Source organism: Equus asinus, chromosome 5, assembly GCF_041296235.1.
Source record: "Equus asinus isolate D_3611 breed Donkey chromosome 5, EquAss-T2T_v2, whole genome shotgun sequence".
NCBI lineage: Eukaryota > Metazoa > Chordata > Mammalia > Perissodactyla > Equidae > Equus > Equus asinus.
Window position 1 is genome coordinate 23,041,691 of NC_091794.1, and position 16,017 is coordinate 23,057,707.

General features: G+C 36.0%; 1 protein-coding gene across 2 annotated transcripts in view; it reads right to left on the bottom strand.

Annotated features, from left to right (window-relative positions):
- KPNA1 (karyopherin subunit alpha 1) overlaps positions 1–16,017 on the bottom strand; it is a 73,565-nt gene that overhangs the window by 9,142 nt on the left and 48,406 nt on the right. For both annotated transcript variants that reach the window (XM_014829562.3, XM_070508965.1), the window contains 7 exons: positions 14,459–14,590; positions 13,375–13,463; positions 12,942–13,041; positions 12,181–12,344; positions 10,627–10,705; positions 7,003–7,128; positions 4,746–4,873 (listed from right to left, as the gene is read on the bottom strand). In XM_014829562.3, the coding sequence (XP_014685048.1) occupies positions 4,746–4,873; positions 7,003–7,128; positions 10,627–10,705; positions 12,181–12,344; positions 12,942–13,041; positions 13,375–13,463; positions 14,459–14,590 (818 nt within the window). The remainder of the gene's footprint in view (positions 1–4,745; positions 4,874–7,002; positions 7,129–10,626; positions 10,706–12,180; positions 12,345–12,941; positions 13,042–13,374; positions 13,464–14,458; positions 14,591–16,017) is intronic.

Sequence of the window (16,017 nt, forward strand, 5' to 3'; positions counted from 1 at the left end):
TTAATAAAGAAACACTGGCCTTAAAGCACATTAGACCAGATGGACTTAACAGATTATACAGAACATTCTATCCCAAAGCTAGAGAATACACATTCTTCTCAAGTGCACATGGAACATTCTCCAGGAGAGATCACGTTAGGCCACAAAATAAGCCTCAGTAAATTCAAAGAAGACTGAAATCCTATCAAGCATCTTATCCAACCACAATGCTATGAAACCACAAAACTGTGAAGATTAAACAAGATGCTACTGAACAACCAATAGGTCACAGAAGAAATCAAAAAATACCAAGAGACAAACAAAAACAGAAATACAACATACTAAAATCTTTGGGATGCAGCAAAAGCAGTTCCTAAGAGACAAGTTCACAGCAATACAGGCCTACTTCAAGAAACAAGAAAAATCTCAAATAAACAATCTACCTTTACACCTCAAGGAGCTAGAAAAAGAAGAACAAATGAAGCTCAAAGTCAGCAGAAGGAAGGAAATAATAAAGATGAGTTGAAATAAACAAAATAGGGACTAAAAAGACATAGAAAAGATCAAAATGACAAGAAATAACAAGTGGTGGTGAGGATGTGGAGAAAAAGGAACTCTCAGACACCACTGATGGGAATGTAAATTGGTGCAGCCACTATGGAAAATAGTATGAAGATTCCTGGAAAAACTAAGAATAGAACTACCATATGATCTAGCTATTCTGCTTTTGGATATTTAACTGAAGAACACAAAACACTAATTCAAAAAGACAGATGCACCCCTAAGTTCACTGCAGCATTATTTACAGTAGCCAAGAAGTGGAAACAACCTAAGTGTCCATCAATGGATGAATACATAAAGAAGATGTGGGGTTTGTGTGTGTGCATGTATATATACACAATGGAATACTACTTAGCCATAAAAAGGAATGAAATTTTGCCATTTGAGACAACATGGATGGACCTTGAGAGTACTGTGCTAAGTGAAATAAGTCAAAGACAATTACTGCATGATTTCACTTATGTGGAATCTAAAAACACAAAACAAACAAAACAAAAATAAAACTAACTCATAAATACAGAGAACAGATTGTTAATTAAATAGGTGACTTACACGTCTGCACTTAAACTTCACTGGCCTATACAGGCGAGACTATTGAATACTAACTGGTATTTCAGTGACTTGTTGAGAATCTCAAAATTGTCCTCAAACTTGATCCTGGTCCGCTCTTGATGTGATCTTTTCTCCCCACTAGAAATCTTGGCTCAGTGACCTCTGATCCTTACATTGCTTTTAAAAAATTCATTTAGTTTTCTAATACTGCCTAGTTGCAGAATCTTGTATTATGAAAAGCAGCGTACTGAAAACTTGATTGAGGATTAAAAACAAATTTTAAGGTGACTAGAAAGCTTCTAGAACTTTTATATAATTGGTTAAATGAATAAACACAAACTATACAATTATTGACTAAAATTGTCTTATAAAAAAACTCTACCCAAAAATGTGCTAATAAGTAAATCTGGAGTTTTGAAGATGTGAGTATTTTGGCACAATTCATTTAATGAGTTCTGCATTCCCAATTCTAGCCCTTTAAACTATTTTAATATAGATTACTATAACTGACAAGCAAACGACCACTTTCTTTCCAAGAACATACAGCATTAAAAGCTCTGCTTTCAGGTCAATGGTGCCATGAGTGAGACAGCGGATACTATTATTCCTTAAATACCTTACAAGATCAGAGGAATCGAGGGTGATATTTTCTCATACAACCACTCATCTTTGGAATGGTATTTCACTACTGATGCAAGTTTCTCCAAAGACGACAATTAGTACCTAAAAGCAAAACAAATGACTAGGGGACCTGAGCTATGCAAGAGCTAGGAAGCTATAATAGTCTGAGACAAGCATTACAATGAAGGAATATTTCCCTGGGAGAAGTTTGAAGACGTGAAAAGATGACTGGAAAACAAGCATGACGGTACTGTTTAAAGTCTAGGAGTGGCTCCTATGGGTGGTATATTTCGAACATCTGGATACAATGATCACTGGTCATCAATGCTAGCTGACTCTTATGGCAGAAAATGCCTCTATTAAGAAAATTTTCTGGGTAAGGAAATTTATTCCACAAGAATACATTATCTGGAACAGTGAATTATATTTCTGAAATTATATTAATGTCTCAAACCTGAAACAGCTGATTTGAGCTGAGAGAGCTGATATGATTGGTAATTTTACATTCAAGAGTTCCTTTAAGAAGGAGAAATTTGGGGCCGGCCCCATGGCCGAGTGGTTAAGTTCACACGCTCTGCTGCGGTGGCCCAGGGTTTTGCCGGTTTGGATCCTGGGCACAGACATGGCACTGCTTATCGGGCCATGCTGAGGCAGCATCCCACATGCCACAATTAGAAGGACCCAGAACTAAAAAACAATATACAACTAAGTACCAGGGGGCTTTGGGAAGAAAAAGGAAAAATAAAATCTTTAGGAAAAATAAAAAGGACAAATTTGAGGAAGAAATCCAGATACTCTAAAACAGAGGAAAGTGACTTTTGAGAATGAAGTGACAGTCAGATTTTCTTTAAATGAGCAACAAAATCACTGTGTCTAAAACCATCTCCCTCAAACAGGAGGTTGCTTCCTCTGTGTCCTAATTTTTATCAACAGCACCACCATTTTCCCCAGTCATCTTTGACTCTTCCCTTTCCTTTACTACCTACAGCCTGCCACCAAACCCTACAAATCCTTCTTTCCAATATCCAGACCTATACCTCATGCTACAACAATTATCTTAATCCTGGCCATCACTATACTAAATTACCACAATAGCATCTTAATTGTTCTCTTTCCTCTCCTCAAAACACTATCTTCTTCATATCACTCACTCTCAAGGTTAAAGATACTCCAGGTCTTCCCAATATCCAAGACTAAGACCTTTATCCCAGTTTTCAAAGTCCATCAATTACTTAATTCTTCATCCTTGCAAAGGAAGAACCTATAGCAAGATTGATTTGCCTGTTCCAATAACATTACTGTGTACATTCCCTCACACTCCTCCTGATGCTATTCTCTCCTCCACAATTGCCAAATCTCTATCCAAATGGCAAGTTTCATCTCTTTCATGAAACCTTCTTTAATTCCAGGCAACATTCTTGATTTCATTCTTAAGAACCAGTGCATGTATGAGCATTTGTTTATATTTAACCTAAAATTATGAGTATTTCCTAAGTAATTCTAACTTGTTCTTGCATCTAAATCTTGTCTCCTCAACAAGAATATGCAGAAGCCACAGAGATGTCTTTTATCAGTGATAAAGTCAGTTTATTTTCTGTTATTTGGACTGCAATATCTTTGTAATTATCTTTCAAGATAATTTTTCATCTGGTTAAAAAGAAACTGCTAAGGGGTTGAAAATTAACTTCATTATTATAAATAGCTACGCTGAATTTTAAAAGGAGATAGTAGTCACTCTACTCTTCTATAGCAGAGCAAAATACCCCTAAATACTTTCTGATGAAAGATACCACAGTATTTTAGAAATGTTTATAAAATATGTATGTGTACAGCTTTTAAATTAAGATAATATACTTGGTATACAATGTAGAGCCAAGTAATAATTATAAATCTGAGTTTGAAAATAAAACTTGACTATTAACTGTTCAAATAACTTCTATATTACTGCCATCTGGCGGCTGGATAAATTAGAATCACAGTACCCGAGAACCAGAATCTTGGAGGTTGAAAATGACCTAATCTATGCTTCTAAAGATCACTTGAAGTCTTCCTTGAATAACCTGCCCTTGAATAACCAGTAGCAAAATAGCTACTGTATATGTTAATCTATTTAAATTGTATTATTTCAGGTACATATTTCTTATCCTCTGTACCTGATCAATTTCTGAAATGTTCGGACGGACTATTTCACCTTTTCATTTTTAAATTCCCAACAGAGCACCAAAAATTAGCATCGGTTGAGCGCCTACATTTAACCTGCAAAGCAACAATATGAGAAGTAGCTATGTTTTCCAGATATTACATATGAAGAAGAGGTTAACGTTTTAACACTCATTCGTAACTACCTTCTCATCTGAATTCCCCATAAAAAAGTTATGGCAGAGTCTAGGTTTCCTTTTTCTCTTCAATAGCACTCCTTTTTTTCTATCTGAAATACTGGATGTCCATAATTTAGCATTTAATTATATGATATTCCTTTGAGGAATTGATTCCTATCCACATTTATGCCTTTTCTAGCCACTAAGATTATAAGCTGCTATCCAAGGGTCCATTTAAGTCTCAAGCTAATACAGATCTCTCCCTTTACCGAATATCAAGTACTTTAGGAGACCCTTGTCTCTACTGAACTTGGCACTTTATTCCAAGCTATACCTCTCTTTAAAGTCTGGCCCAATTCTACCATTAAAACATCTAAACTAGAACTAGCAAGGGTTAGCTATTAAATTTGGACTCTAAGGATTCTACAAATAACCTTCTAGACTATCCAAGATGTTCTGACCAGGCAGCTCCAGAGTAGGCTGAAGTCACTTCTATAAATATTTCTATTGCCTCAAAACTCAATTCTGCCTTACTACATCCCAGAATTATTTTCAGTAAGAAGGAATGGGAGAGGTATGAGGAATTAAATATATATTTGAGTCTAATTATGAAACTGAGTAGAATCTTCCAAGAGGCTAGAATTGAGCATTCTTAATTGTAGACGGAGTAATTTTCCCTTTAATTTATAAGATACTACACTGGCTAGTACTTACTTAATCTGTTCAGCTGATCCTCCAGAAGTTGCATTTGTGATGGCCCAAGCTGCTTCCTTCCTTGTCCGAAACTCAGCAGTTTGTAATATACTAATGAGGGCTGGAAAAATGTTGGCATCTATCACAGTCTGAAATTAAAGGAAAAATTACATGGGAAGGGAAATTACAAGACTTGTAAAAATGTTCATGATACTAATTCTAACTTTTCAGCTAGCTTCACCCCTGCCCCTATTAAAAATAAACCGAAAGGTTAAAAATAGAAATACCTTATGACCCAGCCATCCCACTACTGGGTATCTATCCTAAGAACCTGAAATCAGCAATTCCAAAAGTCCCATGCACCCCTATGTTCATCACAGCATTATTCACAATAGCCAAGACATGGAACCAACCTAAGTGCCCAGCAACTGATGATTGGATAAAGAAGATATGGTGTATATATACAATGGAATACTACTCAGCCATAAAAAAGGACCAAGTCATCCCATTCACAACAACATGGATGGACCTTGAGGGTATTGAGTGAAATAAGCCAGACAGAGAAAGACCAACTCTGTATGACTCCACTCATAGGTGGTAGTTAACATATAGACAAAGAGAACTGATCGGTGGTTACTAGGGGAAAGGGGGGGTGGGAGGAGGGCACCAGGGGTGAAGTGGTGTACCTACAACATGAGTAATAATAATGTACAACTGTAGTTTCACAAGGTTGTTAATTATCATAATCTTAATTTAAAAAAAAAAAAAAAAACCAAAAGGAGGTAAGTCTTCATTATCCCTAACTTTCTGGCTATACTTGGTATCACTGATAACACCTTCCCTGGAGTCTGTGACTTTATAATCTCCTAGTTTTCTCCCTGAGTTGTTTGCTCTTCTATTGTCTTCTCTGGCTCCACCCATAATAACAAATTGTAAAAGTTCAATTCTCTGTTCCTCTGCTGTTTCTTCTCTCATAGCATCCACTCTGACATGAGTGTAGTTAACTCTGCAGTCCTCATTTCTCACTGGAGCCTTAGCCCAAGGTAGCCCACAGCTTACTTTAGATCTCTACTCACCTCCAACATATCACCTGCCCTCTCTACCAGGTCTCCTTTTCAAGTCCCTCTAGTTCACAAAGGCTCTTTTTGTATTTATTTATTTATTCTAAATTCAGTCACCAAGTCTCCTTTACATTCTCAATTTAAAACACCCTGAGTCCATCTCTTCTTTTCCTTTAGCACTATCGCCATCCTATTCTAAGCCACTACCTACCACCCAGATTACCAGCAGAGCCATTAGTTGGACAGAGTACTTTTACTCACTCCTTCTCACTCTGTGAGAACTAAAGTGGTCTTCCTCAAATTACTTTCTTCACGTTTCTCCTTAGCTCAAAAACCTAAAAAGCGTTCATATCAAGAAATGAGAGGTTCTACGTGATAGCCTGGTGGTAGTGGGCAATCGACTGCAGCTGAAGTCACCTTGTATGCATGCTGTAAACTGCAATAGCTATCAATCTCAGTCCCTGACAGCACTCTTGGAATGACTAACCATGGCTTCCTGGTCAAAAACTTTTCTATTGCACCAATGAAGGAAGTCAGCAAAGTTTAGCAGAAAGACACTTCATCTTGGTCCTGTCATTTAATAGAGATGCCCTTGAGCAAATTATCTTATTTCTTTGAGCCTCAATTTCATCTTTAAAGGAGAATGTTGGTTTAGACGACCTCTATGATTCCATCAGCTCAAAGCCTCATAACCCTGTGTTATATCTTCTCCAATCTGTTGTCCCAGCCTTTCTCAAGGCCTATGTGGAACCATGTGGCTCAATGCTAGTCATCCACCTTGAGTTACCCTCCCACTGAAAGGCAGATAACCAGTTGTAGAAAAATGCGTCCCCAAAAGGTTCATGAAAAATTGAAGCAATCCAATACTTGGGTCCACTAGAAAATAAATATTTTGCTTGGTAAGAGTAAAACTAATCTGTTTAGCATAAAGTCCATCAAAACATTTCAAAAATATTAAGACGCTACTTTTCAGATCTTGGCAAATGATCAAATATTAAAGGTGAAGTGAAAAACCAAGGCCTAAGTATAAGTTTCAAAAGACTTAACTTCTATAAAGTAGGATAAAAAAAAAAGTGAGAAGTAGACTAAAAAAGACAACATTGGAAGTTACTGGTCTCTAAGGCAATAATGAAAAATATATATATTTTAAAGGCTGACTGAAAAAACCTTACTTATCAATAAAAATATAGGAAAAAAGACAGGTGCTATGAGATTACCTGGATCTGTGCCCTATTTCCAGCTGTGATATTAGATATTGTCCAACATGCTTCCTTTTTGATAGATTCCTTTGGACTACTCAGCAAATGCAATAAACTCTGCAGAGCTGAGCAATTCAAAATTACCTAAAAAGGAAAAGTTTGAAAATTTTACTTATTATACTGATCCAAATCTTTAACTAAAAGACTTTATTTTAGGCAAAAATAAAGGCCAAGAAATAACTTAATGTCGCCCCTTGAAATTTTAGAAGTAACTGTATATATGTAAGAAAGTATTCACTACTAAAAATTAGTTTCTAAGATTATCAAAGCAGTTTCATTGTAGACATTCATAACTGTTAAAACTGTACTTAATAAGAAACACTAATGTATTAGTTATTCATCTTCCTATCCTTACAGCATATTAAAATGTCTTTTGATGGGTAAATATACCAAGTGGTCAGAAATTCAGAAGTGGTCTCAGATTTTTAAGTCCTCTGATAACTCTCTACCTGATAGTCAGTGAACCAATACATACTTAATGAAGTACAACAGGTGCTTTATAGGATACAAAGATAAGAAGGATATGCCCCTAGCTACCAAACAACTTATAAAGATGAGGGAGATCATACAAATACACATGAAGAAGGTGATCTACTCTAAGAGAAACTAAACCATAAAGTTATAATGATTAAAATAGTATGTGGCAGGCTCAAGATTCAGTCACTGAACAATAGAATAGGCATCTAGCCCAGAAGCAAATGCAGGTATTTATGAAGAATTTACTTGGGAAGGAGTAGTCAGACTTCACAGAGGGTAGCAGAATGCCTTGAAACACAGGATTTCATAAGAAAAGAAAAAGGAGGATACTGCAGAGAGAGGGGCTCAAAATTAGAAAACGATGAGACAGGCTACCACAAAGTAGCAAACAAAGACAAGAAGAGACCAGCGAGGCTATTAAGGAAGGGTTCTGTACCCAAAAAATTAACAGTAAACTAGAAAGAAGAATGAGACTAAAATCTTGAAGTACAAATTCCATAGAGTCTTTGGAGGTTCTATCTCCTAGGCATTAAAGAAGCTCACTGTTTCTAAGTGAAAAATAAATAATGTGAACAAGGGTGCTTTAGGGAAGAGTAAGGTGTTATTGGGGAGGATAAACTGAGAGGGGTAAACACTTGGGAGAGTAGGAAGATAAATTAGGTCTGTACAGCAGCAACTCTTCTGTGTGAGAAAACAGGGACCAAAATAAGAAAATTAGACACGAATCTGGTAACAACAGGAATCAAGAAGACCCGGTGACTTGCTATAGAGACACCAGATATGATAGCAAAGTTTCAAGTGTGGGTGAATAGTGGTATCATTAATTGCAATGGGAAAAATCAAGACTTACAACTTGCTTCGTGGGGGAAGAAGATAAACTGAGAGAGAGAGAAATGTGAGTTACACAAGCAGAAGTATCTAACAAGCTAGTGGAGACATGGGAGAGAAGTCAGAATTAGATATACATATTCAGAACTTACTCCATTCAATAAATATTTTTTGAGTCCCTATACACTGTGCCAGGAACTATGAGACTACAGAGGCACAAAAATGAAGAAGATTGGCACAGTTCCCCCTCTAGAAGTTTACAATCTAGTAATTAAGACAGTTACAATACAGTGTGATAAGTGCTAAGACAGATGAAACAAAAGAAGGAACATCTAACATAAGAGTCTGGGAGCAAATAAGGCTTCTCAGAGAAAATAATGTTAATACCAAGACCTAAAGAATGAGAAGACAGTGGAAGAGTGTGAGGTAGTGGTCAGAGCAGAGGTGGGGGTAGGGGCATACGTTCCATGCATGTGTCAAAGCTCAGAGTTTAGTGTGGTCATAGCTAATTCAAGGAATAAGCCTGGCAAGAGCAGAGAGTATGGTATGGAAAGGGGGAGATAGCAACTTTCTTTGAATAGCAAATACACTGATACAGTTTAAAAATTCAGAAAGTATAAAGGACTATACAGTTAAAAGCCTCCTTTCCACTCCTGTACCCCAGCCACCCAGTTCTCCAGAGACAAACAATGATATTAGTTTCCTCTGTATCCTTCCAGAGAAGTTTTATGCAAATATAATCAAACATACATATTGTTTTCTTTTCCTCTCCTTCCCACTCTCCTTTTTACACACTATTCTGCCCCTTGTTTTTCCTTTAAAAAAATATAACCTAGAAATCTTTCCATATGAGTGCCTAAGAGCTTCTTCATTCTGTTGCATAGCATTCCATTATATAGATGCCGAACTTTTCTTAAACACCATCCAGGGACAAGAGAGGGCCATAAAAAGATTATAAGTAGGACAATGACATATTCAAATTTACATCTTACAAGGATCCTTTTGGTGATATGGCAATGGTACAGGAAATGTCTCAACTAAGCGCTACAAGAGATGAGATGGAATAGCAGGACTTAGTGACTGATGAGAGAGGTGGAGGAGAGAAGACGCAAACTGATGTCCAGGTTTTTGGCTTGGGCAACTGTTGGTGCCATTCACTGAGATAGGAAACATAAATAAGCAGAGGCCCAATATACAAAGGAAAACAATGAGTTCCCTTGTGGACAGAATAAATTTAAATATTAGAGTTGGAAGACATCTCAGAAAACAAACCCAATCTCCTTAATTTTAGAAATTAAGAAAGTGAAGACATTAAGTGTCTTGCTGAAAAGTCACAGCTGGTTAAGAAAGAGCTAAGGCTAAAACCTAATTCTAAATCCAGGTGCACAAAGGTGAAAGCTGAAGTTATAAATAAGATCAATGAATGAGGCTAAACAATTATCTCCTGGAGGATGCCCACAAACAGGAAAAACAGGAAAAGGAGCTTGCTAAGTAGAAATATATGGTCACTGAGGCAGGAGACCCAAAATATGTCAATACCACAGAAGCCTAAGAAAAATTTAAAGACAACACTAATGCATCTGAGAGATCAAGAAGAAAAATGACTAGAACAATCCACTGTGAGTGATATATCTTGATATAGAAGTTGAATGGAGTAGGGAGTGACATTAGGAACTAGGAGGGAAGAATCGTCACACAGGCGACTTACCATGTACAAAAAGGAGGAAGCTATCAGAGAAGATGAGATGAAGATGACAGAGATAGAGAAAGAATGCTACTGAGAGCTTCTGATGCTCACAAGAACCATTTCAAGTAGAAGGAATAATGGGAAATAAACTCGCCTGATCAAAGGATAAGTTTTATCACAGGGGAATCCAAAATTGCTACAAGCAACAGGTCAAGACAGAAATAGTGAAGGTATTGAAAGTACAGTCATAGCCCACATAACAGTGTTTCAGTCAACGACAGACTGTATATACAACAGTGGTCCCATAAGATCAGTACCATTTAGCCTAGGTATGTAGTAGGCTAGGTTTGTAAGTACACTCTATGATGTTCTCATAATGACGAAATTGTCTCATGACACATTTCTCAGAACATATCGCTGTCGTTAAGTGATGCATGACTGTAGTTGCCTAAGCCAATATTTTTAACAAACGTTAATGAAACAGTGTCAATTCTCCCCAATAATATGGAATTAAATACTATAATAGAAACATAATCATGGGGTTCAATGTACTGTTTTTGAAAGAAAAAACAGTTACCACTTATTCATACCTGTGTCTGAATATCATCCCCTGTGACAATGTTTCCCACAGCCCGCAGAGCAGGAGAAACCACTTTATAATCATTATGCCTGCAACCATAAAAAGAAATGTTACATCCAACAGTGCTTTCCTTAGTTACTCTTCCTTAGGGCTTAAATCAAAACCTAATAATGTAACAGGATCTTAGAGTAGGAAGGTACCTATAGTGGTATTAAGGGACCCCTATTGCGATGATGGAATGTTTGGTGTCCCCTAGAAGGGTTGTCTTTCCCTTTATTAGTATTTTTGGAAAAAAACTACAAATCTTTCCTAATAATCTTTCTCAGGTATTCCATCTCCTGGATTGCAAGTTTTCCCTCTCATTCTTTAATACAGGTTTCATTTCCTCTTCACTTGATCTCTATGGTTACTGAGATAATGGAGAGCAAGAGTTAACACTTATACAGTACTTTTAACTTTCATAAACTGTGTAATTTTCAGAGATGAAAATAAGTCAACAGTTGAAATAACTTGAAAATGAAAGACAGGCTTCACACTTCATACAGTGAATTCTTTCTACTAAACCTCAGCTGACTTACTAGTCAAAGAAAAACCCTCCACAAACTCTTTATATATTTGAAGACAGATATTAAGTCTTGATTTCAAGCAAAATAAGTTAATATACTTTAACTTTCCTTAAAAATCCTATTTTCTCCCCCGTTTAATAAGATTGATCACTCTTCCCAAAACTGTGCCAATTCCTTCACATTTGAGATCTGAGAACTAAGAAGAAATGGCTAAAATATATAGTAATCTAGTGACTAAAGAGTACAAAAGATTACTTCCCACATTTCGAATACTGTTAATTCTGACTCCTGCAGCATGTTATTGCTTTTAATTCACAATAGCATTATACTGCTCATCTGCATGCAATCTGTGGCTAGCTATAACCCTGGAGTTTCGTGTTCTGTACAGTATACTTATCTAATCATCCATTCCACGTGTCACATTTGGGGCAATGTCTCATTGTATCTACTTTGTACCTACTTTAAATTTTCTGTGGCTTGTAGTTGCACCATTTCTCCATTAGGTTATCACTCTAATTTTTTTCTTCTAAAGTACTATCTAAAAACTTGATTAACACAGTCTCAAATTATTTATGCCATCAGTAAATCTTCCACTCCATAAATCAAAGATCACATAGAGATAGAGGAAAATAAAATTCAAGTCTGATACCAGTCTAGTCTACCTCTAAAAGAGACAGAAAGACAAGGAATGACTATTTTTAGTGGCAATATGCTTTTTGCTATCCAGTGATTGGTCTCAAGTCATTAAGTATAAGCTAGAATAACATGGATCAGTTTTCCAAATGTTTCCATTGAAGGACTGCTAACAGCAGAAGGGTGAGAGGTTCTTTATAAGCCGCAAAACAAAGAGATTTGACATCAACGTAAAAAAGTAACAAAAGACAGCAACCCAAAGCACAATAAATCAGTATAATGTATTAACTCATATTTGAGTATCAGCAACTAGAAAACTAATATAGAGACAAAACAGCAAACACATTTTCTTAAAGATAACTTACATCAGCAGCTCCACAAGTCTCCTACACACTCCTGCATCAATGACTGCTTGAATTTTATCATTAGGTCCATCAGACAGATATGAGAGAGCCCAGCAGGCATCAGCAAGTACATCAGTGTCACTGACAAACAGCAACCAGGAAAGCACATTCAGACAGGGGGAAACCTGTAAAGACAAGATAATATGATTATGAGACACAATAGAATAAAAGTCAGAAGTGAGGTAGGAAACTCCAGAAAGCAACCAGGCACAGCCTAGGTGACTTTTGCGGGGATTAACACTTCTAGAGATGAAGTAGCAAGTGGCCAAGGGGCATTGCCATCTTTGGGAATGCTATCAGCGGCCTTGCAGTTTACTTTAATGAGGCAGTCATAGCCTGAGGAAAATAATTTGAGAGAGTGAAGTCTAATATATACCAATTCTCAGAGTGAGATTCCTTGTCAAAACACACTTTGTAGATTAAAGAGGTAAAGGAACTTTCACAAGTGCTAAAGCTACAAAATTCTGTATTTTAGATATTTTCTTATGAAGAAAAAATGCTAGGTTTTAAGATTAATTCAGAGCTCTTTATAGGCAGTGAAAATTTATCCCAAATTAAAAGAAAACCAAACAACGAAAAGTCCTATTTCTCTGAAAACAGATAAAATTCTAACACATTTTAAATTTTATCAAAAATTATCATCTCTCTTTTCACATTAATTTGGTGGCTACACTCTTTTAATTCTTCCTTTTCTGCCAATTTCCCACAAGCATAATCTTTACCTTTGCAAATTCTGGAGGTGGACTTTTCCCTCTACAGAGATTAGACAAAGCCCATACTGCATTCCGAGTCATGGTCAGGCGGTTCTGCTTTGAAAATAACCTACAAGCATGAGGATACAACGGTAAATCACAGAATAAACATTAATTCTCTGATGGCATAAGAAAAACATTAAACCATTTAATGCTATTGATAAACAGAGGTCTTCAGATAGCTTTTCTCCAGAACAATAAAGTTTATTAATTCAAACACAACTAATTCAGAATTTTGGCACTGGAATAAGGATGCATGAAGAAACGATCTGAACAAGTTACCAAGAAAGTAACTATAATGAAAAATAACACTAGGAAATCCAAAATGATTTCCAAAAATGCACTGCTTTCTAAGGAACTTCCCATATTTTTCTTAATAAAAAAAAACAAAACAGAAACTTACTGCAAAAGAGGGGGAAGAATGTTGCAGTCTAAGACATAGTCCCTGCACATGGTACTATCTCCAGCAATGTTGCCAAGAGCCCAGACTGCCTGTGAAAGAATTATTCATTAATGACAGGTTGTATAGTTTAATTCTCTCATAACTCTTTCAAAAAAGATGCCAACATATCACAACTCTTTATAAAATTATACAGTAGTTAATCAACATACTATACACGGACATTAACTACTATTAACACTCCTAAGTTGACTCATCAGAAAGTCAAATGAAATAGTTGTGGGATTAGGGGAAGAGGATCAGTAATATTATGAAGATCAATAATATTATAAAGTGTACTGTAAACAATAATGGCAGTAAGCTTATTAAAGGGAGGAATCAGTTCTTATACATATTCTTTACCTAAGGGGACCCCATCCCTAAGTAATATTCCATATAGCCCTTGGTACAGAGCAGAGATTCAAACGGCTTACTCAGCTGATTAAAAATGTATTTTAAGCTTGCTTACAAAAGAAAACAGTGAACAAAGAATTTAAGAGCCATCAAAATGCAGATAATTCTATTAAACTTTTGCGGGTGATAGATATATTAATTATCTTGACTGTGATGATGTTTTCATGAGTATATGCATATGTCAAAACTCTCAAATTGTACACTTTAAATATATGCAATTTATTATAAGTCAACCATACCTCAAAGTTGTAGAAGATCATACTCACTCGGCAGTAATTTATATTTACACATTTGTGTTTGCAGTAATAAAAAATTCATGTTTTCTAAGTCTTTTACTGCAAAAAAGTGGCAAAGACCTGCTACTTCAATAACACTAGAGATTCATACAAGAAAAAGCAGAGCAACTGCTTATGTGGTCTAAAAAGTACATCTATAGGAGTTAAGGAATTTCAGAGTTGGAAGGGAAAAATGGTTTTATGTTTCTAGGACAAATTATGCCTATATTCATTATGAAATATTCTGTTTTGGTTAAGGATTGTCATGGCCAAGTGGTGAAACTGAGGTCCTAAATCTAGGACCACAGAGAAAAATTGTATTCTTTCATCTGCTTCTCTTTATCTGTTTCATTTTTTACCTGCTCCTGGACATCTTCAAACTCTGAGCTGAGCAACTCTATGAAGATAGGCACAGCTCCCGCCTGAATCACAATCCGGGTCTGAAGAGAATTTCCTGAAGCAATATTTGTCAGTACCCAAGCTGATTCAAACTATAAAGATAAAAATAATTTCATTATCTTATTAGAATTTAAAAGCTTGTTTACTTTTAACTATAAGGTTTTCTGTACATGAAGAAAAGAATCTGAGATCATTATTTGCATATAATCTAATACATTAATTTTAAAAGAAGGATTCCCAGAAGAAATACCTCAGCCTAAAGGAATAGTCAGGGTGCCTAAAATTTCAGATCAAAGTAGAGTTAACATGAGACCAAAGCAATGACAGCGCTTCATATGCTGATATGGAATGATCTCCTAAGAAATGAAGGGAAAAAAAAGCAAAACAGTGTATATTAATATGGTATCAATACCATATTTTCTAAAAGAGTTAAGAAGGACTACATGCATTAATTTACTTATTGCACAGAATATCTCACAAGAAACTATACATATCTGTTACCCACATGGAGAAGTCAGGGAACAAGAATGGAAAGGAAAGACACTTTCATTGTAAAGCTTATGTACATTTTGGCCTTAAACCACGTATATTATCTAATAAAAAATTAAATAATTTCTATAGGATTGGCAAAAGTAAAATGAGGAGTGCATGTTAGTATAAAATGCACAAAATATAAGCAGAGTGAAAAAGGCAAAAGATATTTTAAATGATAAATAGGCTAAAGAGAGTTAACAGGCATACAATTATTAACAGAAACGGCAACTTCTGAGCATAAGAGCTTCCAATAAATGAGAACACTCCAAATCAAGGCACAAAGGTAAGTCTTTCTTTTTCTTTTTTCATGAGGAAGATTCGCCCTGAGCTAACACAGACTGCCAATCCTTTTTTTTTCATTTGAGTAAGATTAGCCCTGAGCTAACATCTGTGCAATCTTCCTCTACGTTGTATGTGGGATGCCTCCAGAGCATGGCTGATGAGTGCAGTAGATCCACACGCAACCAGGATCCAAACCCGTGAACCCAGGCACCAAAGCGGAGCGCACGGAACTTTAACCACTCAGACACGGGGCTGGCTCCAAGGTAAGACTTTTTTAAAAAGAGCATTCTTAAAGGTTGATAATTTGATCAACAGAAAGTATGAAGGAAATTATGGTCAACAAAAATACAGCATATTACTAATTTTACTATCTCTACAATAACTTGACTCTCTAGCCTAATACAGAGAAATCTAAGCATGAACTCTTACAATTCTATTTAGTTAACAGTTCTTAAACTTTAGTTTTGTTTCCTTCTCCCATTCTGTCTTCTATTTATCGTTTAATGAAGCACATAAGCAGAAAAAAAATTCAGTGGTATGCTCCTTAAATGAAAGACCAATAAAAAGTGATCAAAAGATGGAGCTGTGACTCTTCTAAGCTTTTCAGTCAAGAGAAAGGCAGCTGTCAAAAGGAAAACTAAATCATCATTCACTGGGGGTGGGGGAAATGGAAAAAAATGGGAAGATAATCTGATTAGCACAG